This window comes from Seriola dumerili, unplaced genomic scaffold (assembly GCF_002260705.1).
Source record: "Seriola dumerili isolate Sdu_G_001 unplaced genomic scaffold, Sdu_1.0 BDQW01000056.1, whole genome shotgun sequence".
NCBI classification, from domain to species: domain Eukaryota; kingdom Metazoa; phylum Chordata; class Actinopteri; order Carangiformes; family Carangidae; genus Seriola; species Seriola dumerili.
In genome coordinates, this window is record NW_019174311.1 from 4,896,353 (window position 1) to 4,922,807 (window position 26,455).

Below are 26,455 nucleotides of genomic sequence, written 5' to 3' on the forward strand. Positions count from 1 at the left end.
ATGTAAAGGGCTTAAAAGCGTGAAATAAATTGGGAGGGTTAGTCTGTGTTCCCACTTCCCTTGAATGCTCCGTTGGCAGAGGTCAGTGTCATCAGCCATTATAACGTCACACTTCAACTTCCAGAAAAACTGTAAGAGGTGTTAAAAAGCTGAACATATGTGTTAAAGTACAAAAGTTAGTATTTAGGGTGAAGTAGAAATGGGTTGATGAGGAACATAAAATGTTTGAAGATGACAGGAATGTTCAAATTTTGAACATTTTGCCCAATGATTTCAATGGGAGACTAGAATTATCGCCTCGCGCTTGTATGCCTCCGCCAACCAGACAAGCTGCAAGACACATGGTCACAGTCTCTCCTTCCTCAGTTACAGCATTGAATAATGGCCGAAGTGTTTTTGCAGAACATTATGATGTTCCAGTGAAGTTGATCTTTGACCATTTGGATATAAAATGTCATCACTTCATCATTTTAACCTATTAAGACACTTGTGTTAGATTGTGTCACAATTAGAGTATGAATTTGTGAGTTATGGCCAAAACTGTGTTTTGAGAAGTCACAGAGACCTTTGACCTTTGACCACCGCAATCTTCTTCCTTGAGGCTTAATGAATGTTTGGGCCAAATTTGAGAAAGGGAAGGACGGATAACCTGAAAGCGGCCCTGGCTGACGCTGGTGCGGAGGCAAAATACTAGTGAAGCAATTACTGCTTTTTGGCTCTGTAGAGCAAATTACACATTGTGTCATAGAGGCAGGCTGCAATTGTGTGGTTGCTCAGTATCTTAACTATATGGCAGTTAAAGGTCTGTGAAAATGTCATGCAGCATTGTCACAACTTGGCCCAAAGTGCATGTCAGTTTTACAGATACAGGTAAAGGCTTCCAAGGAAAGCAGGTGAAAAGTTCTCCTTCATGGATATATGCCTCCATTAATGTCAGAAAAATTAGTTCAAGACAGGGTTGCCAGCTCAACTGCATAGCTTAGTTTCCAGCAATTAAATGTTACGGCAAAGCTGAGTGTTTTTGTCGTTGTTGCATTGTTGGAAAACAGAATTAGATTAGACCTCAAGAAGTCATGGCAGCAAAGATGCTAATACTAAAATGTGCTGGATGTGGCCTGTAGGGGGTTTGTCTTCGGTTTTTGATGCGTGTACAAGAATAGGGGATAAAATATTCTGCAGAACACTAAAATTTTGGCTTTTTAAAAGTTCAACATAATCATTTATTCACCAACGTCCTGACTATTGTATGTTCTTAGACATCATGTTACTGTGGTCATATTCTCCTTCTCCCCGGCCTATGTCACGCTCCTGCAGACATTAAGGGTCACTTAGGTCCCGACTTTAAGCTGGAGTCCAAGGTCCAAGGTATGCAGGCCCACGGCAAGTCATGAGCATGCTGGTTCAAGATCGAAGGCCTTCCCTGGGTTTCATTCCTACACAGCGCCGTTCTGCAGGCGGTCTGGGGTGAAACAGCCATTGGTCTTACAGCTGCTTTCTGCTCTCTTGGTCTGATCCAATCTCTTCCTGGCTTTCCAGCGCCGAGCCAGCGGCTCCATGAACAAGGAGAGGGAGGAGAGCAGATAGCAGAGCCCAGCCAGGTAGAAAGAACAGTCGTAAGTCTGAGTGTAGTCGTACAGGAACCCTGCAAAACAGCAACAACACAGAAACACTTCAAGAGTTTGTCTGGTCATCGTTGCATAACTTTTATTTATTTATTTGATATGATTATTAATCAATGCCACCAGAAGATATTTTTCATAACCTGGCAAACCAAACATTCTTAATAGTTTATAACTGCTTTATAAAACATCAGTAAATGAAGCCATTACTTATATATTAACATAATACATACATTATTAAAAAAGTGGTGTTAGCATTTCCATACACAATTTTTTATAAAATAATTATGGAGGACACGTGTTTTCCTCATAATTGTTATGTAATCTCTTAAAGGTAAACTCTTTACATTTCCTATTCAACATAGGTCACTTCAGAGCATTGTAAGGACTCACATGTTTAGCATGCGTGACCCTATTGTAAACTATACTGCAGGTGGCAGTGTACTGTAACTTCATACCGAAGCTTCCTTTGTTCCTGTGCTCTTATTTGTTTTCTTCACATGAGCCACATTGACATTTCATTTCAGACAGGTGAATTGGTGTGAGACAAATATAAAGCAGGTATGACCGCAATACATCTGCTGCTGAGACAGTTAACAAACAGTTGGCTCTCCTGAGGGGAGGAACTGGACGACAGGGATGTTATCACAACCTGTGGCCTGAAGGAGGAACCACAGTTTGCCTAACATCAGTTTCTTACTTGAACCACAGGAATGGTAAACAGAGCCACATGCTATTTCCGTACCACCCTAAAGGGGGTCATTAGTCACGTTTCAACCCCGAAATCCATAAGCTCTGAGGGGATTGCCCAACACAGTGGGCAGGGACCATGTCAATAGGTTCAAGGGAACCCCCCCCCCCCCTTTAGCTGGGGCCAAATGTTAGCAATAAGGGCAAGAGGAGTTATTTTTCTTAGAAAGATTTCACACAAGTGTAGGTGAATATTTGTTTATCATGATGAGACATGTTCCATATGAGAAAAAAGGTTTAGTTCACATACCAGTTCCTATTTCGAGCAGATGATTGATGGTGCTGGTATTTTTTTAGCTTATCTAAATAAGTCAGACTTCAATAGAAGGAATATGCAACAACCTGATGCAACAAAAAAACTGACCCCAGATTAGAAACAACACTCGAAGAATAACAAAGGCAATCTGCCATCACTTAAACAAAGTGACTCAAACCCTGCCATGAACACATGACGTGCTTGTAGGCAGGATGAAATTTGACACAGAAACCACTGTTTGAATTTTCGTCAAAGCAAACCCAAAATCCCAGTCTGCATTGAGGGCGGCACCAGCTATAGGTTGTTTTTCTCCTACACGTTTCAGTTTTCACACTCCATAGTGGCTGCATGCACACACAGGCAGACACGCTCGGAGGCACAGCAAGGAATTCAAAGTCCTGAGAAAATATGTGCTGAAGCATCACTCCAAAAAATATATATGTTCATTATCAGCCCCTTCACTGATCCCCTTTACTCACTTACTCCCCACTTGAAGCTTATGGGCCAACACACACACACACACACACACACACACACACACACACACACACACACACACACACACACACACACACACACACAGAAACATGCGTACAAACTTCACCTTGCCCTTTGTGTCACAAATCATTTAAAGAGAAGTAACGTCATGGTTGCAGTCCCATGCACATGTGGTTCATATGCACTGTATGTGTTTGTTATTGTGTGCATGTGGAAAAGTAGGTTAGCACATGTGTGACTCCCAAAGGTTTTCCATGATGTTATCCACTCACCTGCCAAAGGAGGCCCCGTAAGGCAACCCAGACCGACAAAGAACATGGAGAAGCCCATGGAGTTGTTGAGTTTCTCCGAGCCCACGAGATCTACCTGCAGAGCAGAGCAGCACATTCAGCCTGAAGCTCTTCACACACTGGGACTTCTGAATGCCAGTAACCAGTGTTTTGTATGTTTTAGCTCCATACAGATCACTTATACTTCACAAAATTTTCCAAAGCATGTTACACATTAAGTAGGCTGTTTAAGAAAAAAGAAAAGAAAACAATTTCAACTTGATGGATTACCTGTCTGCAAGCTAATTTATATACCACACAGCCTAACATATCTGTACTTACCTTTCAATGAGCCAAGAAGAGTGGTAACCACAATAGATGTAGCAACTGCTGGAAATGTCTATGTAATTAACCCATAATTACTTTATCAAGAACTTTTGCTGTATTTACTTCATCATCATGCCACAAGAAGTTCCTTAAGAACAAATCAGAGACAGCAAGTCCCAAACATTTCAAACATAATATTCAGTGGCTGTGGCTGCCACTCCTCTTGGCTCATTGAAAGGTGAGACTGTGTAAATTACAAATACATTAGGTTCATTATACTGAAAGTACTTGGCTGTGTGGAGGAAACTGGCCACTGCTTTTATTTTGGGCGACAACAATGTTAACATGCGGACTGTTAAAATATGAGACTTGGTAACACCTGCTAACAACCTCTTCACAATGTAACAAGGGACGTTATTGCTATGAATATTATAATGGTAGCTGATACAGAAACGTCCCTCCTGTCTTAGCCTTTATGTGGGCTATACTACTTACTATAACAATCCCCATATAATTACTGACACAGAAAAATTTGCCCTAGCAACAGACCAGGGCCTTGTTTATCAATCATTTCAAAATTATTCAAATTATTCCACTTATGGTATTAATGCCAGTCAGACAGAATAATGATAAATGAGTGATTCTTACTAGCTCTGTAATACACAACAGTTAGTACTAAATCTATACTGACAGACTTCCCTTTACTTTGGTGTCTCACGCATTATATAGTCCACCAGCAAATCTGCTAACTAGATGGCTGATTCTGTCTCTGGTGCACAGATGGCACTTTGAGTGTTTTTATACATTAGGTGAGGTTAATGTTACCATTGTCAAACATAACTTTGTGTCCTAAAATTTTGCAAGTAGCTGAATTCACTTGGCAATGTGTAACATTACATCTGGTAGGTGCAGGGGCTAGAGCGCCTGATGTTTTCAGTAAGATAGCATTTGGTCCAAGGTGTTTGTGAACATGCAAATAGTCATATTTCTTTATAGAAGCAGTTTGTGTTGTGCAATAAGGGATCCATAGTTAAATCTGTAAATTGAGTCAAAATGATTTTCTGTTTATTACATTTATTTTTAAGTCATTGTCATCAGAAAATAAACGTGTTTGTGAATATTATGTGACCTGAATATTATGATTTAAACGCTCGTTTGGACCCTGCTGTCTCTGATTTGTTGTTAATGAACTTCTTGTGATACAATGATGAGTGAAATACAGCGAAAGGTCTTGTTAACTACCCATATATATTTGAAACAATGAATATATATATAAGAAACAATGCACACTACACTTGTAGTGGTATGGTAATTCTGGGTTAACTACAGTGACATCTCCAGCAGTCGCCACATCTACTGTTCACTTTTGGTAAACAACTGTTGCCGTAGTTACCACTCCTCTTGTCTTATTGAAAGGCAAGACTGTGGAAATTACAAATACATTAGGTTTATTACACTGAAAGTACTTGGCTCTGTGTGTTTTCTTACTGATTCATAACCAACAGTGTGTCTTTATTAACTTGCTAACACTGAAAATATAAGTATATTTCACTGCTTTTCAAACATTAATGATGCAAGAAAACATCAACAACTCAGATTTAGTTGTTGTGTAGATGTTGTGTCAGTGAGTTTGGGAACAGATTCCAGGCCTGTGGTTTAAATATTTGCAGTGGGTAAATCCTTTTTTGAATTGCAGATTGTTCTTTTGATACTCGTCCGTCAACACATTAAAAATAGGTGAGATAACCGTAGGTTTCAGGAGATGTAAACAAGTAGCTGCCTTCCTTCTTGAAACTCTTGATTTACAGCAGCAGGCAGAGACAGGCTTGGATTAACTAAAGGAGCAAACTAGTTCTGTTCATATTCACACTTGTCATGATTTAGGCTTAGAGGCATGTCTTTCCCTTTGCGAGCGCACAAGTGAAATCACACCACATGTTTTTGTTTTCAGGTGTGATATGACCTCAAGTTATTGGATACCCGCTGACTTAATATGTTGCTCCACCCATAACGGCAGTTGAGACATAAATCCAATGGTCTGCTTCAAGGATATATTTCCCTTTGAGTACATGACATCATGATGTAATGAAGCCACTTCACCTTTACATGGTACAAAGGTCCCCACACACAAATACACTTATTGTGAATTCACCAGATTATAGAGTCTGATACTGTGGGGTCTTCCAGGGTAAATGAACAACCGACTGATAATACAGAGAGTGTGATGCTGGTGGGATCGTGTTAACAGTCAAATGATACTGAGAGAGCACATTGTGGTACTATCTGAGGGTACCAGAGATTCTGCAACATTTAACTGTACTCACTAATCTTTATTGATTTTCTAAAACCTAGTTTTCACTTTCAATCTGTTCAGAATTACTTTTACTCTCTGCCCTGCCCTGTAATGTGATGTCATAAAGAAACCATGACTATATTTCAACAACTGATCAATTGAACAATTGAACGATTATAACGATCGATTTCATGGGTCTGTAATTTCCTAATAATTTATTAGCAAAATCCCTAAGAAGAATTATGTAATTAATCACTGAAAAGTTTAGTTTTAAGGAGTAAAGAGTTTAGTTAGTTTGTTGAGATTATAAGCAGTTGTTTATTTTCTAGAGGAATTTCTTTGAAAGAACCGATCTATTTATACTATGGTATAAAGTATATATTCATTCATTTTTAGCCAACTATTGGATGGATTGTCATGAAATTTTGTACAGACATTTTTGGTTTCTAACTGATCCTAACGATTGTGGTAATCCCTTAATTAGGCTTTGGGTAAAATGTCTCTGCAAGTATTGGAAGGATCTCCATAAAAATTTTTTCACAAATTCATTACCTCTGGACAATGCCTTATAATCACTTTGATGATCTTCTGACTTTTCATCTACTGGCATCATCAGGTCAAAATTTCAATTTTTCCAATACTTTGGTTTATAACCAAATACCAGAAAAACAAATGGCATTCCCATCTGCTTTAACTGTACATGTCTTTATTACTAAGAAGCAAATGCTAGCATGCTAACATGCTAAACTAAGATGGTGAATATGGTAAACATTATACATTAGCATGTTAGAATGCTCATGCTAGCATCTAGCTCAAAGCAACACTGTACAGCCTCACAGAGCTGCTAGCTTGGCTGTAGACTCTTCGTCTTTATGTATTAGTGAAAACTTTATTCTTTATTACTGTATGTTGAATTGTTTGCTTATTGCATGTTCAGCGTACCTGCTGCGCACTGAATTTAGGACTACAGATTACACTACCAGTTAATTAGAGTTAACTATTTGGATGTACCAAATGAACACAGTCTCCATTTACCCTACAGTAAGTACCAATTTAGCCCTCTCAGGAAACAGCCAATAATTTTACATCTACACAGCAGCCGTAATCCTGGAATTTTTTAATTATTTTGTTTGTTTTCTTGAAAATAAAATGGTGGCAACAGGAGCCACTGCATCTCCATGTCAGTTCTTTTCTAGGAAATTATTCTAAACTACTGTAATAAAGCATTGCTGAAAATGACAACCCTGGTGAACTAGTGAGAGAGACTGATTTAAGAGAGAACAAATGCATAACAATGTTCAGATAAGATATTCTCCTTACTAGAACAGGCAGCAGCAGAGCCATGTAGCCGCCACAGAAGACGGCAAAGAAGACTGCATAAACCATCAGCAGGATATAGGAGGTTGCCAGTGGGGAAAGCAGGTTGACTAGGCCACACAGGATCAGATAGGCTTTGTGGTAGTGGTATTTATGAAACAGGTTCCTGTCTGTCACCCAGCCTGACGCCAGCTGGGCGATGGTCTCTGTGATACCTGCAACAGAGGCAAACAGGTGAGGTGGATGGACGGGTGGATAAGAAACTGGGACAGAGTGAAGCATGAGAGTGAAGTTAAATTTCAAAAACAATAGAAAATGTGTTGAAACAAGGGAAGACGAAGTGACATTACAAATAATTTTACTCAAAGTAAAATGTGAAAGGAGCAGTAAGATGAAAGGTGAGAGTGAAAATAAGAAGTATGAGTACAAGGATTTGATATGGCTACACAAATCCTACACAATCTCCCTGGAAAAGCAGTATTGATACTGAGTGGATTATCCTGCTGAAATACAGTCATGTTTCCAACAATCTCTTAAAAGGAAGGAATAAGAGAAGAGAGGCAGCCTGGGGAACACATACAGTACAATGAAATATTTAGGTATTATCAAGCAGCTGCTCTCTGGAAAAAGCTGCTCTCTTCACCTTAGATAAAAAGAAATGACATCTTCAATTTGAAAAAAAAAATCCACTGATGTACAGATACCAGAGTAATTCACAATTTTAAGACAAAAGATTTTAAGTGGTCACAGAATTGAAAAATTACAACAATTATTATTCAACAGCAATGTTGATTTCTTTAAAGGGCCTATATATATATTTTTTCTCTGCCAATGAACAAGGTTTCTTGCCAGGAGCAAATGGTGATGATGGTCTCTTGCCAATAGCTTCAGTCATCATTGCATTAACAGCACAAAAGGTTATAATACACCCTCTCATCAGCACTACTTTTTAAGGGCAGACTGGATGCTACAGTGACAAAACAGGCTGACCAGGCCGGGGCTAGCTGGTTAGCATGCTAACTTCAGTAGAAGAAAAGACATGATAGAAATAGAGACAAAAGAAGAGTCAACATTGACATTGCTTTCAACCACTAGATACAGCTCTTGGTGAGGAAAGGAATTTACCACAAACAAATTCCAGTCACTTCCATTGTATTGGGGTTGTGAGAAGAAATCTCTCAAATTTCAAAACTTGGGTAAATACAACCAAAACTATCTACATGGCTATATACCACTAGAAGTAAGACTAAATAAAATATATGAAAAAATATGTTCAGTTAGATCAGTCCAGCGCTACATCCCCGAATGTCTGTGAGCAACTGACTGACTGTGGGAGTGATACAACTGAGTTCCTGATGAAGTTACACCATTGGTCCGCCGAGCATTGATTTTTTTTGCAAAGGTTCGCAATTTTCTATTTACATCATACATCATCAATTTAAGTGCAGCTGAAATAATCTATGAAAGATTTGTGCAGGGACGTGTGAGCATACCACATCTTGTTCCTTTAAAATCATGCAGCTATTGTCTGCTTAATAAAAACAAAGCCAGGATGTGTGTGTGTGCGTGTGTGTGTGTGTGTGTGTGTGTGTGTGTGTGCGTGCGCACGTGTGTGAAAGAATGATGAATGATGTTCAAAAGCAAAGCGACACAGGTCTGCATTAGCATCAAACGGGATGTCTAGATGAGTCCCTGTCGTCCATGCTCTCTGAAACGAAAATGTTCCTAACCAGAAACACTAGGCAACATACTCTTCTGTTAACATCTGTATGACACTGGCAACACACGGCTAAACAACTCATTATGCACTCCATCCCATCTGATTGATTGTTTACTCCACTATGATGACTGGGCAGATATGTGCTGCTCTCTGCTGAGGTCAACTGGAACGCGATAGATGATGCAGAAACTGCAGTGGTGTATTGACTGTCACAGGAATAGCTACAAGCAGGCGGCGCTTAGCCACTGATCAATATAACAAACTGGTTCTGTGCGGATCAGATATACTGATCCTTTGCTCAGCCTCTGCAACACAACTGCAAAGGCTCAACCTCAACCCAAAACAGAAGGGAATTCTGCTGAATATGAGTTTGCATACAGTACCTGTGCCAAGTAGAGTAAGCATATTTACAGTATATGTCAATAAAGGTTACATTTATCAACATAAATCAACACATGGATGCATTAAATGATCGGCTACATCTTCATTTAAGCCTATGGATGAAATCTAAATGAATAAACATTGAAATGCCTCGCCAGTGAACACCTCTGCTCTCCTTACATAACAGATTCTACAGCGTCTCTCTCTCCTCTGAGGTTAGAAAGATGACAAGAGGCAGCTGTGCTGTGTTTATGTGTCCTCCTCTAGCGACCCACGACAATGTCCTGGGGTGTCCCCTGCTTGCATACAGATGAGTTATGAGTTTGTTTGTGTGTTTTAGCCTCAGCAGGTTCATCCAGGCCTGCAGCTGTTCCTGTTCAAACTCAACACAATGCAGTTTAAATTTGGCCTCTCCAAGTAGCACCTTAAGCCAAGTGCACCAGGAACATTATTAGTTCTGTCCATTTCTGTTTGTAGCGTTGGCAGGTATAGAAGGCGTATATGAATGCCTCTGGGATTTAACACCATGGGAGGGTTGGGAGCCATGGAGAGATGCCATTCCCTTTTCTTCAAAGATGGACATTTTGTCACTAGATTAAAGCAAAGGTTTATAAAAGGCATATATTGGTTTTCCCAGCTTCTCTGAGGTTGTTGCTGGCTTGTCTTGCCTCCTCTTTTGTACGTGTTGCCGCCTCAGTGCTCCTCTGCAAAGTATCAGCCACTTTAGAACTGGACCCCTCCTGTCACCGTGCCAGCAACTTTACTCAGTCAGCTGTTGCTTAGCGACTCCGGTTAGCTCCAGTGTTGGTGGCTGAGAGTTGACGAACAGACTGACCCGGATGATAGTGGCCTCCCTCGCCCGGCCCAGTCAATGGGCCTCTATGACAAGCGCTGGGTCGGGGGAAAGAAGGACAGCAGGATACTGGGATGGTGGCTTTGTGGTGTGGGTGGCACCCCGTCTCCCCAGCTCTGTCTCTCTTTCATTACAGTGCACATGACCAGAGAATGTGACAGAACAAACGTGTTGTTTGCTGCTCGCTGGCACTGATCACTGGCACAGAGCTCATCTTAGTAAAGCAACAGTTCATCAGACATCTATATCCTCTGGTTTTTGTTACAGCTGCATAGATGAGATTCCATAGAGTTTGGTTTAAGAGCCTTCAGAGCATCCTGTAATCTTATACTGCCGTGTTACTTGACCCCAATCATAGTTTTGGCTCAATCCATAAATGGTTTTATCCCAGCTGTGTTTTCTCGACATAGTGTTTTCTTGAAACCTCTTTCTCTAATTTTACCCATATTGTCCAGCAGTGGTGGTGTCCAGCTGCTGATGCCTCAATGCTGACAAAGGAAACACTGTATTTTCCCAGGCAGGTTATATACCATATTTCACAATGACAGATTTTTTTCTTTTTTTTTTTTTTCAAAATGTATAATTAGCCTTTTAGACAATCTAACACCACAAATATGTCTTCAAAAGCCAAACAGAGCGGTGATGCAAACAATCAGTTTGCATTCTTCAATGTGACATGATTCAAATCTGGTGTCATGCCACATTGAAGAGATGTGACGAGAAAAATGTAATAAATGTATGAAATGTCAGCAGCTTCTCATGTTACTATCACAATAACATTCTCACACCCACTACATCCTCGAGCTTGTGATAACAGATGTGTTTCAGACCATTTAACTGTCATTATCATTATCTACCAGACACCTTCAATCAAAGGAAATACTATCTTATCTGCTGAGCACTGATTACTAAGGGAGAGGTTACAAAACAGAAGCATGTAACTCATAAATGCACAACCCTATGTGGTGCATTTCAATTATTCACAAAGCCTGACCAAGCACTCTTGAATAATTACACACACGTGTGCTCTGTGGTCAAAATGTTAATGCTGTTTTTTGTTCATATGAAGTGGCCCCATCAGTGGCATACTGCTGAACCCACCCAGCCTGGCCAGTGGACCAAAGTTCAGCTTTTATGTAAGCACATTCATTACATAAGACTGCAGAGTCTGAGCAGCTCACAAATAATTAATGCCTAGAAGTTGACTGAGGACTTTTTTGCATCGCCTCTTAAACCCAGTCTTAAAGAAACCTGGACCTCCCTCTTCACAGTCTCTGTGAAATCCCTGCTGGAAGCCACATTCAAAGACAAGCGGCAGCTGTCTGTTCAGTCAGGAGTCTGTCAGATTTATAAAGAGTGGGAGTGTTTTTCTTTTTTTTTTTTTTCAAATTTCAGGCAGTGTCAAATGCACAACTGGTGTCTAATGTAAAAGATATAAATTTGTGCTGTGAATCATGTGGCAATGACTGAGTTTGGTTTATGATCATGTGCTGGTACACTGATCAAACTGCTGAGCTGGCAGTCAGGTGAGGGGTGGTGCTGGTGTTGGATGTGGGTACTGTATCAACATATTTGGTGTACAGTCAGAAGGGGTACAGCGCCTCTAATTGACTCACCCAGAGGGAGAGGTCTTTTTTTTAAAAAGGTGCTTCTATCAGATGTGGCATATTGCAAAAGTTCTAAATATTTCAATAAGAATTATAAAAGCAGTGCATGGACACTGTATGATAGAGACAACATTTTTGCAGTTTTTCAAAACTTGAAATGCCCTTTGAGAGCTGAGAGGATTCTACGGATAACTTGTTTTAAGTAGCATGTAGGTTTCTTCAGAGCTGCTTGTCATTGAACAGCTTTGGAAAACCCCTCCCCTCTCACTTTTTCCGACGGCTGAGTTAGGTGCACTTCATTTGACAATTTCAGTACATTTCTGAAATCGACGGTCTGACATTCACAACCACCTGATGATTAGCTGTGCACAGGTGAGAGAGAAGCAGTGAAATTCTCTCTCTTGACTATTTCTTTCACGTTGCTTGTGAACGACAGAGTGCGACACTATGACAATCTCCCACGAGAGGCTGTCTAAAAAATGTGTGCCATTACCCCCATACTTAAATGATATTGTGCCTCTTGTTCTCTATGACAGCTGGCTTTTCACTTCACCTTTGAGTGGAGCTGTTCTGAAGAACTATCTACCACTGATTTCATTTCCAATATGATCAAACATTGAACAAACTAGTGCTGGTTTGAGCAGAACCCGACCCCTGGAAGGCCACGCTATAACATCTCTGTCACTTGCTGCTGTATTACCTATATTCTATGTGTGATTGGCTGTTGATGACCTTAATGATGGCAATAAAAACTAATCTTTAAAAATAAAGTTTTGGAGTTTTCATTGTCAAGATCCTCCTTCTCACAACAAACATGATGGTGGTGTCAACCTTCTCTTATAACCCTCGTCAAGAGAGCAAATAGGCTCTATTTTCCAAAACACCATAATCATCATAACAAACACACACAAAAACAGGAAGTTTTGATAAACGTGTGTCTCACCTGCCACAGAGATGATAAACGAAGCATCCATGGCGTCGATGCCCAGGGTTCTGGCTCGGGCAGACAGGTGGAAATAGGGGATGAAATAGGCCAGCTGGCTGAAGACCAAGGACCAAGTGTAGATGCAAAAGAATGGGTCCTTTAGCAAGGAGAAATCCAGTACTTTGGCTTTTTTGACGGTCACCTCACTGGGTGTGCTGGCATGTGAGGGAAATCCAACAATGGTGGACCCATTCATGCTGCCATTGAGCTCCAATGAGCTGTCTGGAGCGGTGGGTTTACACTGACCCAAGTCATGGTGAGGCTCATGGCCATTCACACCATTGAGGATCAGTCTGGTAAATTCAGGGTTCACTGACTGGTCCTGGGCTCCCTGAGTACATTGGCCCCCCAGGTTCTCAGAGTCCCTGTGAGGGGGAGGAGAGGATGGGAATGAGTCTGATTTGGAGATGCCATTAGACAAATGAGAGGAGCCATTCAAGCAGCTCTTAGTGTATTCCTTCTCTGAGGAGCTCTTGAGGGAAACAGCAGGACTCTTTTGGATGGGAGAAGAGGTAGCGTTTGACATGGGAGGCTTCACGTTGATGGGCCGCAGAAGCATCCCAGAGGCCACCAGATTCAGCATGAGACCCCCAAGAATCAGCATCGCACCTGCGGGAGACAAAGACAGCTCAGGACCCAAAATGTGTACTTCCACTCACACATAAAAAAAACAGAAGTACACCAGAAAACATACTTTATTATGCAATGTTCACACATCAAACAAATGCTTAAGCCTGCTCACTAAGAGATTTGCCCGGCCTACCTTGCCAAGCATATTGGTCCAGGAGCAGCTGAGTGAACGGGGCGAGGGCAAAGGTCAAACCCATCCCAGAACGCCCGATTGCATACGCTGTTGCTAACCTCTTTCGAAAGTACAGGGCTGTGACCACTGAGAAGGACTGGTATAGTAGTGCAAAACCCATTCCTATGAGGAGGAGAGAAGGTTATCATTATCAAACACTGTGTCAGTCACAGGAATGTGGGTGATGGAGGCCATCACCTTGAGGAGATGATTGGTTGTGAATGACTTTCTCTTCTCTGCATGAGGCATGCAGAGAAAGACCTTGGCTTTGCTTTGTGGTTTCGGAGTCATCATGGAAACAGCAAGTTTGAGTCTCACTGAGGTTTTTTGGCTTACCGCACGTTTCTACTCACCAACTATCACTCCCATGCTGATGTAGAGGAACACCACGCTGTTGGCGAAAATACTCATGAGGAAGCCTCCGCTAACCAGCACTGCCCCGGCGATGGAGGTCACCCTGGCTCCCAGCTTGGCACAGGCCACAGAGGCAATGGGTGCTACAGAAGATACGGGAGAGGAAGCACAAAGGTGTAGGATCAACAAACGTTCCTCATTTTCTGCCATTCAATACCTAAGTGTAAAAAGTATCTTTACATCTAATCTATGGACTCAGAGCTAGATAGATGACGCAGACATCGTACCTCCAGACAGGCGCAGACTCGACATGATGGAGCCGATCCAACTGATGCTCTCTGCCGAGCCTCCAAACTCATCTTGGAAGGCCACGAAGAAGATCCCGAAGCTCTTCAGTGTTCCCATCACTAGGACATTTACCTGAACACACACATGAAAATAATGGGAAACAAATCAGTGCTGTCCGTGAAGTAGACACAGCACATTTTTCTCTCATGTTGTTATGTCACATTTGGACACATGGAAATATTATATCCAGTATTATCAAGAAATGCAGTGGCACAAATATTGTAGTGCGAGAAGTGTGCTGTGAAATATTTGCGTGTTTCCAGTTCAGCAAAACATCCATTGCATATAGTGCTGAAAGAAATATGTGCAAAAGTTCAATAATCCCATATTTTCTATAAGTTATTATAATATAAAAACAATATTTAAAAAACCATCATATTAATAAACACATGATAATAATAACATTACCACAGAAATGAGAGATTATCAGAAACAGCTGAGGTGGACATACCAGGAAGCAATGCAGCACCACCATCCAGCCCCATCCTCCATCTGGAGGGTCCTCATATTGGATCTCTTTCTCCTTCTCCTTCTTTGTGCTCATGGCATCCTTCCTGAACAGGTTCATGGCTGCCTTGGTTTCACTAGGAGAAAAAAAAAGGGCAAATAATACAAATAACTTTAAAGCTACATAGGCTGGGTAATCAGGATCATTCATGTGACTGCAGGCCATAACAATACACTAAAATTCAGGACATATCTTCACACAGGTAACATGGATACAAACACGAATGGAACAGCATTTTAGGGTAATGTTCAGGATTCATTATATAAAATGTTTGCCACAAAGTCACACAGTAACTAATGTGTGTTTAAGTGTTAAATCCATATCTATTTTTTTTTTTTAAATTTTCTAACTTTTTTCTGTTGCACTTTAAGGACAATAAATTCTGATTGTTCGTTGTCTGTGAGTGAATCTCCATCTCTTGGTTTCCCCAACATTAGCAGTATGTAGCATTTTTTAGTTTTTGAAGAAACAGGACAAGCAGGTTCTTTCTCAAGGTTTAAGTATCAAAAAACAAAAACTCTTCTCCCTTTTACAGGTAGGTTACTTGTGCTTCAAGTAACCTACCTGTAAAACCTGTAAACTGCAGACAACAACTTAATCAAATCATTTTGAACCATTCAATGTGTTTGACTGATATTTGACATTAATGTGGTGTCATCATGCCACGGGACAGAATGATCCTTTCTGACGACAGACAGTAATGCTTGTTAAGTCACTGAGCTGTGAAACAGGCCAGTTACAGTACAGCTACGCCTGGTTACTTTTCCACCTCTTTTGCTCTTATTACAGCTCCTGCGCAGGACTGAATGTCTCAGCAGTGTTTACATTAAGTGCATCTATGTCACAGCAGGTGCAAATATTTAATTTAAATGTGTATCTCGAAGCTCCCTGTCAGCACGTAACAGTATGTTCTGTTTATGATGGGCTAAAGTTTGCTTTATGATGATGTTTTAACCTCGTGATAATTTAACTTGTGAACCGAAAAACCCTGGGGCTGTTCTGGGAAGCAGTTATACGGTTATCAGGATAACTTTTCAGAGAACCTAGAAATGCTCATAAAACTTCCAGACTCAGTAAACCTGTTTCTAGCAAGCAACGTTTGAACAACTCCAAACCACACAGTCTAAAACATGGCTGACTTGCTCAAATCTACTTACATTGTTGTTCTGGTCTGATTTGGGGTTTAATTATTTTAAATAGGACTTGAAGACACTCCCCCTTTGTCATGCACATGTGATGCAACAGCTGGTAGCCATAATGTAACAATGTGCTAACACAAACAGGGAAGAAGACTTCTAAGTGGTAGACATTGATGTTAACAATGCAGATTTCAAATTAGTCCCGAAATCAGCTCCTATATAAGCAAATGCACCCACACATTCATGAAGCCTCAAGGATGCACGTAGGAAGAGTGAAAAAAAGCTCCACAGGGAACCTTAAAGTAAATCAGGTTTACGTTTACAAAGTCAAGTCACTGTAGAAATCAGAATAAACAGGTTATTCAAGTGCATGAAAATGCACTGATTGCCAATGAGATGATATAGTTTTATGTTTGTACTGGCAATAATGATTGATTACTGAGTGCAGTGATAATAAGATATGAAGATCTGATGAAAATCAAGTTTTAAACCTTATAACATCTATATGACGTTTTATGACAGTCTCATAAAAACAGATTCAGACAGCCAGGGTTTCACACGTCACAAACCTAAGTAACCAATCCCATCAACGTGTGGGGACGGGCGAACTAAAACCGAAACCCTGTCAGTACAGAGAGCGAGAGTTTCCATAAGCACAAACATTATGAGCTAACATACAGAATAAACAAATGATTAAAAAACAAACAAACAAAGATGCTAACTTCGCTAATCGTTCCGATCCGTCTGCCAGTCTCTGATTCTGGTCTCAACAGACTTCTCGTCTGAGTCTGGGTCTGACTGAGGCTCAAACATGTGGCTGAGTCTCTCTGATGTTTCCTGTAACACTAACCATCTTGATGCTCTCTGCTCTTTCACCAAAACCTTGTCAGTACAGAGAGTGACAGTTTGCATTAGCACGGCCGCTAACACTGTGTCAGCCACTGCCAGCTACAAGCTAAAATAAATAACTACGCTTACGGCTCTGATACGTCTTCTAGTTGCTGATTTTGGTCACAACAAACTCCTCACTCCTCAACAAACTCTGGGTCTGAGTCTGACTGAGGCTCAAGCATGTGGCTGTGAGTTTCCTCACTAACCATTTTGATATGCATTCTTCTCTCACCTGTCAACTTAAGGCAAGCAGTGATGGTGGGTGAAAAACAAGCTTGAACCAGATTTCTCAGGAAGTAAGAGTAGATCAGCTTCTAGCCCCAGTTTTCTTTTTTTTTCCTTCACTTTTTAAACGTGAAAAACCCTGTTAAGCAAAAATATTGATCATAGCGAGGATTTTTACAAACATGCCTTCAGAGGAACTTTAAGACTTAAGCCCCAAGACTACAGTTTTGTGAAATGCACCTGTGCTCCTGTTGAGAGGTGATTTAGGAGCTACCTGCTTAGGCTTCTGTCAAATGTGTCAAGTGTATTGCAGTTTGACTTGGTTTTCCCCAGCAGGCAACATGAGACCTTGAGATACTTGGAGCCGTTCATGCAACATATTGCCAAAGAATCCCCCTCCCATGTCTTAGACTTGTGTTGATTAGCGTTCTTGAAAAAAGAAGCAAGCAATACTTTGTATATGAGCTTCAACAGTGTCAAACAAACACTAGTCAATATTAATATTTTATAAAATGAAACTTTTGAAGCTCTCTATGGGGAACCCACAGCTGGATGCAGGGGGGAGTGCTGGGGTCAGAGATGAACCACAAGAGCAAACAGAGGCAACGCTTGAGCAAGAGAGTCTGACGCCTTTAACAGCCATGTTGACTGCAATTGGCAAACTCAGCTATTTACCACACATGTTGTGTGTCTTTATCATTTACCATCCTAGAGTCAGCTCACGAAAACCACAAAAATATATACTGTATGTATACTGTTCCTCACTTGTCTTAAATGGTGCTTAGCCTTACAAATACTTATGTTATTTGTTTTTATTTCTCACATAACCTGTACTCCCACTCAGACGCTGCAAAGTGTTAAAGACTTTGAACAACACTGGAGGAGAGGGCATAGTAAACCTGTAATAAGAAGCCAAGACCAAATTAGGCAGAGAGCAGAGAGCGGATTAAAAGGGGAATGAATTGGGCCAGTGTATTGCGAGGAAAGTATTTCCCCATGTGCTGTTCACAAGTTGTCCTCAGAGTGTGTTTGAGTGCATGTTTGTAAATGTGCCGGGGGTCTGAGGGTTGGAGCGATGGCGGATTGGAGATCAGCACTTTGTAGTCAGGTATTAACACCACGTTACCGCACACTTCCAGCTGCACATTCTCTCTCCAAATTTTACATTGTGCATCTAGTATAATATTAGATTTTTAGTAAGGCTACTTAGTGAATAATATTCTCCAAAATCTGTCTCTATTTGACCTACATACTGTTTATAGAGGTATAAATTTAAAAAAAAAATGTTGTCTGCAGGGAAAAAGAATCACAACAACCAATGAGAAACTACTCACAGATCCGTTCACCTCCTCCTTCTGAAAGTCTGATTTATGAGTCCGAGTCTGTGCATGAAGCCTGGACTGAGCAAACTGAAAACAGCAGTCTTAAAGGTACCATGTGGAGTTTTCTTGTAAACAAACAAAACTTAATTTTACTTTCAGCGTTACTCACACAAGCTCATTGTGTGTATCCTTGAGCTGTCACAAATGTTGAGTGCATTTTCTTCCTCATAAAACATTTGCAGACCAGATTTTTTTAAGTATGTTAAATCCAGTGTTGTTTACATCTGCGCTTACTAGCGTTTTTGTCTTCCTCTTCACTGCCTTTGCTGGTACATTGCTGTATATCTTGGTGTGTTATCTCCAACTTCTGATCAGTGGAACAGTGTAAAATCATTTGCCTTTGTATCGGGTCTTCTTGTGCATCCGTGAGATAAACAACACGGGGAAACTTTAATTTCGATTCCAGCTGGGGACCTGTGTTGCATGTCATACCCCCTCTCCCTCTCTCTCTCTCTCTCTCTCTCTCTCTCTCTCTCTCCCTGTTTCCTGTCTGTCTCTAGACTGTCCTATTCAATGAAGGTGAAAAAACAAAAACAAGAAGGGCGAGGGGGGGTATTCGTTTGGTTAGTCTGCAGGTTTGACTATAGACAGATGTGAAAGCAGAATGTTAAAAAAGAACATCCATGGAATGTGAACAACTTTCTGCTAGTAATTCTGTCCAAAATGATGATAAATCATAAGTGTCCCAATCTAGTGTTCACTACAGAGAAAACCACTGTCCACCACAGAGGGAGAAATGAATGAGGAATCTGAAAAAGAAACTGCTGCTTCCTTTAACGTGCCACCTCTGATCTTTACTGATGGGATGTATATTACAATCACAGATTGTACCTTTTAGGTCAATACAAAAAAGCTATGGCAACACCTGCTCAGGCAGATTTAGGATTGAGCAAGATCGCTTTTAAAGACAAAGAATCGTGGGCAGGACCGTATCAGAATTGCACTGAAACTACAGTATGTGAGCTGGAAAGGAAAGTAGCCAACTAGATTGGAAAATAGACAACATGCAAAAAACAAGCCTGGGAGAATCCTGCCCTTGAGGCAAATGCAATTTGACTTTTATTTCATAGAAACAAGAGACAATTCACATTCTGAAGACGGGTTTACAATTTTTTAGGCGATGCAGCATTTTGAGTTTTAGGTTGTTCAACACTCCATGATCCACTTTCAACCATTAAAAATGAACATTTGTTTTTAATTTTGTTTTGATAATGAACTTTCAACTTGACTAATTCATTTCACTTTATCAACAGTCGTGCATTTCCATTAACAGTTAAGGCTTTCTCACATACTCATAAACGTTTGTGGCAGATGGACTGATAGGTTCACATATTTTTGAGTCAATTTTACCCACATGCCCATGTCTACATGGAGGCAGCGTTTGGTCGCTCTAATTGTTCCTCATGGGAAGAAATCATTTACTAATACAGTTCCATTACATGATGGGAGACAATATCCGCAGTTATAATGTTCAGCTGAAGTTAATACGAGACTTCAGCAATCACAGTCAGAAAAATCAAGAGCGGATTTTCCAGAATGTCCTACTTTTCCTTCTCCTGCAACTCAAGAGATAGAAACGTATTCTACAAAGACAGTAACTTTGAAAGATACCTCAGACGGCCGCCGCCTCGTAGGAGCTTTAGCCGATTTACATTGCACTTTTCCACAGAATAAGAGCTGTGGATTTTGTCCCTTGTCTTTTACCCTGGAATACGAGCGATCTCTTGTCTTGTTTGCTCTGTGACGTTGCCATTTCCCAACGCCAATATGTACCACACAGATGCACACACACATTTCAGTTGTGGAAACTAACGACACCAAGCTTTGGAGATCAGATTCATCATGTTATAGATTGATCCCCCAAAACTGTGCAGACACCACCCTTCTTTTTCTCTTGTAGAGAGCACAGAGATTGTTTGCCTGAACCAGTTTGATGAGTTACCTTTTATGCTGTTTTGGTAGAATGCTGAAGGCTCCGCAGGTGAAGAATGAAGTCAGAAGTCCTATTCTCTGAGTGTCATCCTCAGGTTGGTTGAAGGGCACTTGGAACTATGGCTGCATCGAGATCAGCATTACACCTGCAAGAAGAAATGGACAATGATAACTGAAGGCACAGAAACAAAACTTTTTCTGTGTTTAGATAAAACCCCACCCACCTCATATGATGAAAGCTCCGAGAGAATGACCACAGCCCTATCCCTAACCCGGACCAATACAGAAATGGACGTGTTTTATTCAAAACTGGATTGTGATCATTTGCGGGGATGGGGCCTGCTTTGGTTTGCTGATAAAATGATCAAGAATGATTGATTGAGATTGGTGGTTCACTGTGACATGCAGACTCTGCATGTCACAGACATGACATGCAGAGTCTGCATGTCACAGACTATCAACAAACTCTGTGTATCCAAGAACCTTTGAATCAGAGTAAATGATCAGACAGATTTCTCTTGTAGATGAGTCATGAAAAATAACAACCGTGCGAGTTTTCCTTTTGTATCAAGCAGCAAGAAAGTTGTAGCGTGACATGTTTGAGTTAATGTGCGTCACTACACATTGCACGTCCTGCAATGTGACTAGTGCAACAATGCATCCCAATTCAGACGCAGGAACCTTCAAAGAACGTATGATAGAAGGACCTGCAGAGGACCTGATGGCCAGACTGGATCTGCATCTCCTCCACAAATGAGAACAACACAAGTGGTACAGTCAAGTCGGTCTCATTCAACTTGTAAATGAATCAAGACTAAAAGACCACAGCCATGCTAGAGGCTCGGTCAGGCTGTAGTTAAGTGGTGAAGGCAGTGCTATGCACTAAAAGCTCATGTCAGCATGCTCACAGGGACAATGCTAACATGCTGATGTTCACAAAGTATAATGTTTATCATATCCAATATCTTAGTTTAGCATGCTAGGATGCTAACATCTGCTGATTAGCGCTAAACACAAAGTAGAAATGTCACTAGTTTTACATGTATATTATGTCATAAGAGGACTCATTTTTTTCAAGACCACGAATGTCTGTACAAGATTTCATGGCAACTGAAGTTTGTGAGTGGAAATGACCTCAGATTGCCGCCAAGTTGTAAAGTTCTAGTACTTAACCCCCCCACCACCACCACCCCCACCACCCCACCCCCCCACCCCACTGTAAAACTTTGGACTGTTTTTAAATGTTTTTTTTTAATCATTCTTTTTTTGTTGGTCATCGTCAATTTCATCTTGTCTTGCAAAGCACTTTGTAACTGTGTTTTGAAAGGTTCTATATAAATAAAGCTTATTATCATATCATTATTGTTAAAGCATTACTCATTTACACATTCCAGCAGTTACAGAGCAACATCATCCATTTCTGGGCATCACATGAATATAAGTCAATTATTCACTCTCTTTTAATTCTGTTTCTTGTTCTCTGCCAACTCTTAAGGGAAATATCTGGCATCCTTAAAGTTTATGTGTGACTTTGCATAGCTTATTTATTACGTGAGATATTTACAACGGAGTGATGACTGCTAACGTATCGGGTCAGCAAATGCGGAGAAGCAAGCCCCTGCACTGTGATGCAGCAATAGTGCTTCAGTCAGCAGTGTGAATCTACAGATGTGCAGCACTGAGAAGAATGTTGCACTCTGCTTCCTCCCTCTCTGTGTTTCCATTTACAATGAGAAACAATGACAATCACATTTAATTACTAAAAGATGCCTAGTAATGACAGAAAGTCAGAGAAAAGTTGAACTGGGCTTTAGGCTGGTTATTACAACAGTCACATGAACATGTTCTTATATCCTTATATGTAACCGTGTAATCTATTATATGTAATCTTATATCTAGATTATTATCTGGAATCTGGATCTGCACCAAATTGTACAGAGTCATCTCAACACCAATAATATGTCTGACTTTTTACATCAAGATCTATAAATTATTTCCTGAGAAATTGACGAGAGAATCAAAAAATGCCCTATCTCACCATGTTAAAGGAAAGTGATAAAAAGAAATTCCTGGATTCACCCCTTTAAAATGAATGGGTTCTTCCCTGGCCCCTGCCCCATCCCTCTACCAAGTTTGGTGAAAATTGGTTCAGTACCTTTTGCATAATCCTGCTGACAAACAAACAAAACCAACAAACAAAATTTTCTTATGTTTAATGTTTCTTAAAGGTTTTATAGCTTTTTTAAATCTATTTAATTGTATCTAATTCTCAGCTTTCTTACTTGATTTTCCTTTTTTCTTTATTAATATCAGTCTTCTTTGAAGCACTTTGAACTGCACCTCCATGAAAGGTGCTACACAAATTAAGTTTGATTCATTGCTTGATTGACGTGGACAAATAGGGCAGGGGTTATAATTATGTGGTGTGCATTGCATTGGCATTACAATAAAAAAAGTTGTAATAGCTGCTCTGAATACATCTCACCAGGCTCAAGCTGACCCCTCACACACAGACATCCCCAAGACCTAATTAGGAGGTTCCTCACCTCATTATTATAAGGCAAATGTCAAATGACTCATCCAGAAACCAATCCCAGCTATTAGATGTCTCTATTGACGTACATACTCTTTATAGAGGTATACATTTAAAAAATGTTGCCTGAAGGGATAAAGAATCACAACAACCAATGAAAATAATAATGAAAAGCATCAAATTAGCCACAGGTCCCTTTGATGCTGACTTTTGAGCTCTTGCTACATCCTCAGTGAGGAGGAAAGCATGGACACCTGCAGAAAGCAGGAGAACCCACCCCACCCCACCCCATCTTCCATGACTGTGCTTTAAGAAACATTCTCACCCTGTTCTACTGGTTTAGAGTCAACAATTGTCCTGCTGTGACACGTCCTGTTTTAGTTTAGTACACAGCAAGACCTTTGCCAAAAAACATATACATATACCTTAAAAGGAGAATCTGTGGTTTGAGCAATGCAACAATGCCATGCCCATCATTGTTTTGACATGAACTGCTCCTGACACTGGCACACAGCACAGACACTGATGGACAAATCAATGAATGCTTTCATCAGTTTTAAGATTAGAGTTGACAAAACATCTGCACAGGCATGTCTTCCTGTAAGATACTTCTAAGGCTGCACAACTTCATTCTTTAAAAGGCTGTAAAGAAAGGTCTGATAAGTACGACAAGACAATCAAGTTCATGATAGTGAACGTGGCTCAAACGAGTTGTGATGTCCCTCTTCCAAGACAGTCACACATCTCAGTCGAAATGCAAAAAAAGAAAAGTTTTGCATTGTGTAAAAGTCTGAAAAAAAAAGGGATAATTTGAGAATACACATGACATCACATCTGCTGACGTCACTGTAATAGTAGATCCTTTATACGCGGATCATAGTATGACCGCAGAGCAATACTTGGTAAAGTTATACAACTCCCACTGCTGCATCCATGAGGTCTCTCCATAGTCTTACTATGCTTGCAGACTTTAAAAGTTCACTCTCACAGTGATGAAAAGCCCCGTTCAAATCTCCTGCAGAGTTGTACAAGTGTTTATTTTAATCCTAACAGGACAGTTGCGTAAAGTGTTCCTGGGGTCATAGCAGGAGTACTGCAGTTACAGTTAAAAGCCAAGAAGATACACTTTTACCTACAAAGTAAATATCTGGAAATTCTGCATTTTCAAACCCTCCCAATAACATAAGAGCATAAGATTATGCATTGATAGCCGAACTATTTCTTAAGCTGAACTGCTCTTTTGAAAGAAATGGCATTTCATTACGGCTCTACAATACTGATGAAGTGAAGAAAATAGTGATACTCTAAAAACATGCATGCCTCCACCAACCGGTCCAGTTGCAGTTAATTAGTCTGTGCATTCTAAAGTTATGGCCAAAAGGGTGTTTTGTGTGGTCCTTGTGACCTTGACCTTTGACCTTTGACAGCCAAAGCTTAAGAAATTTCCTCAAGGCGTAACTGACATATCGCCTTCATGAGAATGGGACAGACGGACCTGTGCGTACATATGGGCAGATGGACAGAAAAACCTCAGGCCGCTACGTTACAGAGACATGAAAATATCAACTTCAGTTTTTCAAACCGTATTTTTCCAAGTAACTTTCTCTTCAGAAAGACGCTGGACAGACATTACATTTTGGCTGGAAATGAAAATCGGGTTGATGTCACAACCCAGCGTTGGCTGATTGACATTGTGACATTTCGCAGACGTCGGGTTTTGCTCCCAACTAGAATGTTGGTACTTTGTTTTTCAAGACGGCGTTGGCACGAGACGCGTGGAAGACGTAGTTCTGGGAGAAGTTTGCCTTCAAGCCTTTCCGCCAGAAAACCCTGCTGGCAGAAAGCCAGAAATGCTTTCTGGCAGAAGGTAGGCCCACTACAAAGACAACAAAGAGATAGTTGTGGTGGGTGAATGGGTCAAACATAGGACTGTCACTCTGGATACCAGGGTTCATGTCCTGCTTGACTTTGTTAGCTTATTATTTTCAGTTTTTCTTTTATTTAGATTTTCAGTTTTGAGTGGCTATTTGGTCAACAAATCTACTTGGTTAGGTTGCCTTTCTAACTGAAAACCACTCTAGCAGAAAGCCTTAAAGGCAACCTTCTCCCATGTGTGGTAGATGTTGGGTTTTGGTGAAGAACACAAATTAAAACCAACAAAATATCAACCTCAGTTGTCATCAGTATTCTTCATTATATGCTGTCCTAGCTATGAGTTCTGGTCGCATGACGTCACAGCCTGCATTCAACCAAATATCACCATCTAATGAAGTTCGTGGCCAGCTGTGTCCCTGACCCTCTTCTTCATGATTTTCTGTCTGCCTAACTATTTTATCTATCAAGAGTCACAACCCAGAGGCTCCAACTGTGACCACAGCCTGGCCTCCACATTGAGCTCTGAGGGGGAAGCCACACAGGCATCAGTCCTGAGGAATTGTGAGCTTATGTAGTAAATGCAGGGTGTTTAGCTGAAAGCTTTTGGCTTAGTCCAACGGAGGCACACACAAAACCGTATTACCGTGAGGAGAAAACAGGGAGGTCTTACGGTGTGTTGCTGTGAGCCAGTTCTTATCTTCACTTCACAGGCCTGTTGCATTGTGCCCCTCACTCAACTCAACTCTGCTGGGGAGGCAAGAAAAGGCTCGTTCAGAATTCAGGCACACTGACACTTCTGCAGTGAATTTCAAGAAGATGTCATCTGGGTGCCATCGGACAAAAAGAGGCACAAACCTGCACTGACACAATGTGGGTGAAAAGTTTTAAAGCCCAGAATAACTTTGGGGGGTGGGGGGGTGGGTGGGGGGGTGTCACAGAGGATAACAGTTTAGGGCATAACTTTAGTGTGATGTGAAAGGTTTGAAGGAAATAGTTCACCAATAATGAAAATGAATTATAGCTTCATCAAATGTAAAATCTGTGTCATCTCATATTTAAAACGGTTAATTAGCTGAAAGCTGCAGACTCTCATAAATGTGCCAAAAAAAAAAAAAAAAAAAATTAAAAACATGAAGCACATACCTGAAATCTCTTTCTGTCCTCGACGCTCTTCTGCACCGATTTCAATTAGTTTAATTTGGGGTTTTCTCGCTCCGGTGTTGTGCGTCCCAGAAATGCTTGCGCGTCACCAGCGGAGGACTTTGTGGCAGAGAGAAATTGCTGCGGGACCTCTTCTTCCGATGATGACTGTGCCATAACTTTGCCTCTATGAGCGGGCCACTCTCAGTTGCATCTCATATCTCAGCCTCAACATCGCTGGCTGCGCCGAGGAGCCGCAGAGAGCGAAGCCTTCAACTGAGGAGAGCCACGTGACTGAGACGTAGCAGTGAACCTCGTCTGAGGGCTCAGGGGGAGAGAGGAGAGAAAGCTGGAATTACCTCCTTGCAGTAGTACGCCTCCAGTCGAGCTGCTGTTTACATCCATGTCTGCTCGGCTGGCATGAAATATGTAGTGGAGAGTTTGAGGGAAC

General features: G+C 40.9%; 1 protein-coding gene across 4 annotated transcripts; it reads right to left on the reverse strand.

The window, feature by feature from the left end:
• Positions 1–398: 398 nt before the first annotated feature.
• slc16a4 (solute carrier family 16 member 4) lies at positions 399–26,217 on the reverse strand. 4 transcript variants are annotated; one of them, XM_022741585.1, is made up of 11 exons: positions 26,008–26,217; positions 25,535–25,608; positions 20,467–20,602; positions 14,831–14,963; positions 14,319–14,451; positions 14,031–14,174; positions 13,639–13,800; positions 12,834–13,484; positions 7,333–7,544; positions 3,396–3,485; positions 399–1,642 (listed from the first exon to the last, which is right to left on the reverse strand). In XM_022741585.1, exons 4-11 carry the CDS (start codon positions 14,945–14,947, stop codon positions 1,325–1,327), a joined length of 1,827 nt encoding a protein of 608 aa, XP_022597306.1. In that variant the 5' UTR covers positions 14,948–14,963; positions 20,467–20,602; positions 25,535–25,608; positions 26,008–26,217; the 3' UTR covers positions 399–1,324. The 4 variants fall into 4 exon arrangements, with proteins under 4 accessions (XP_022597306.1, XP_022597305.1, XP_022597304.1 ...); XM_022741584.1 differs by having other exon boundaries at positions 25,535–25,611; XM_022741583.1 differs by lacking the exons at positions 25,535–25,608; positions 26,008–26,217 and adding an exon at positions 20,681–20,785.
• Between the last annotated feature and the right edge of the window lie 238 nt (positions 26,218–26,455).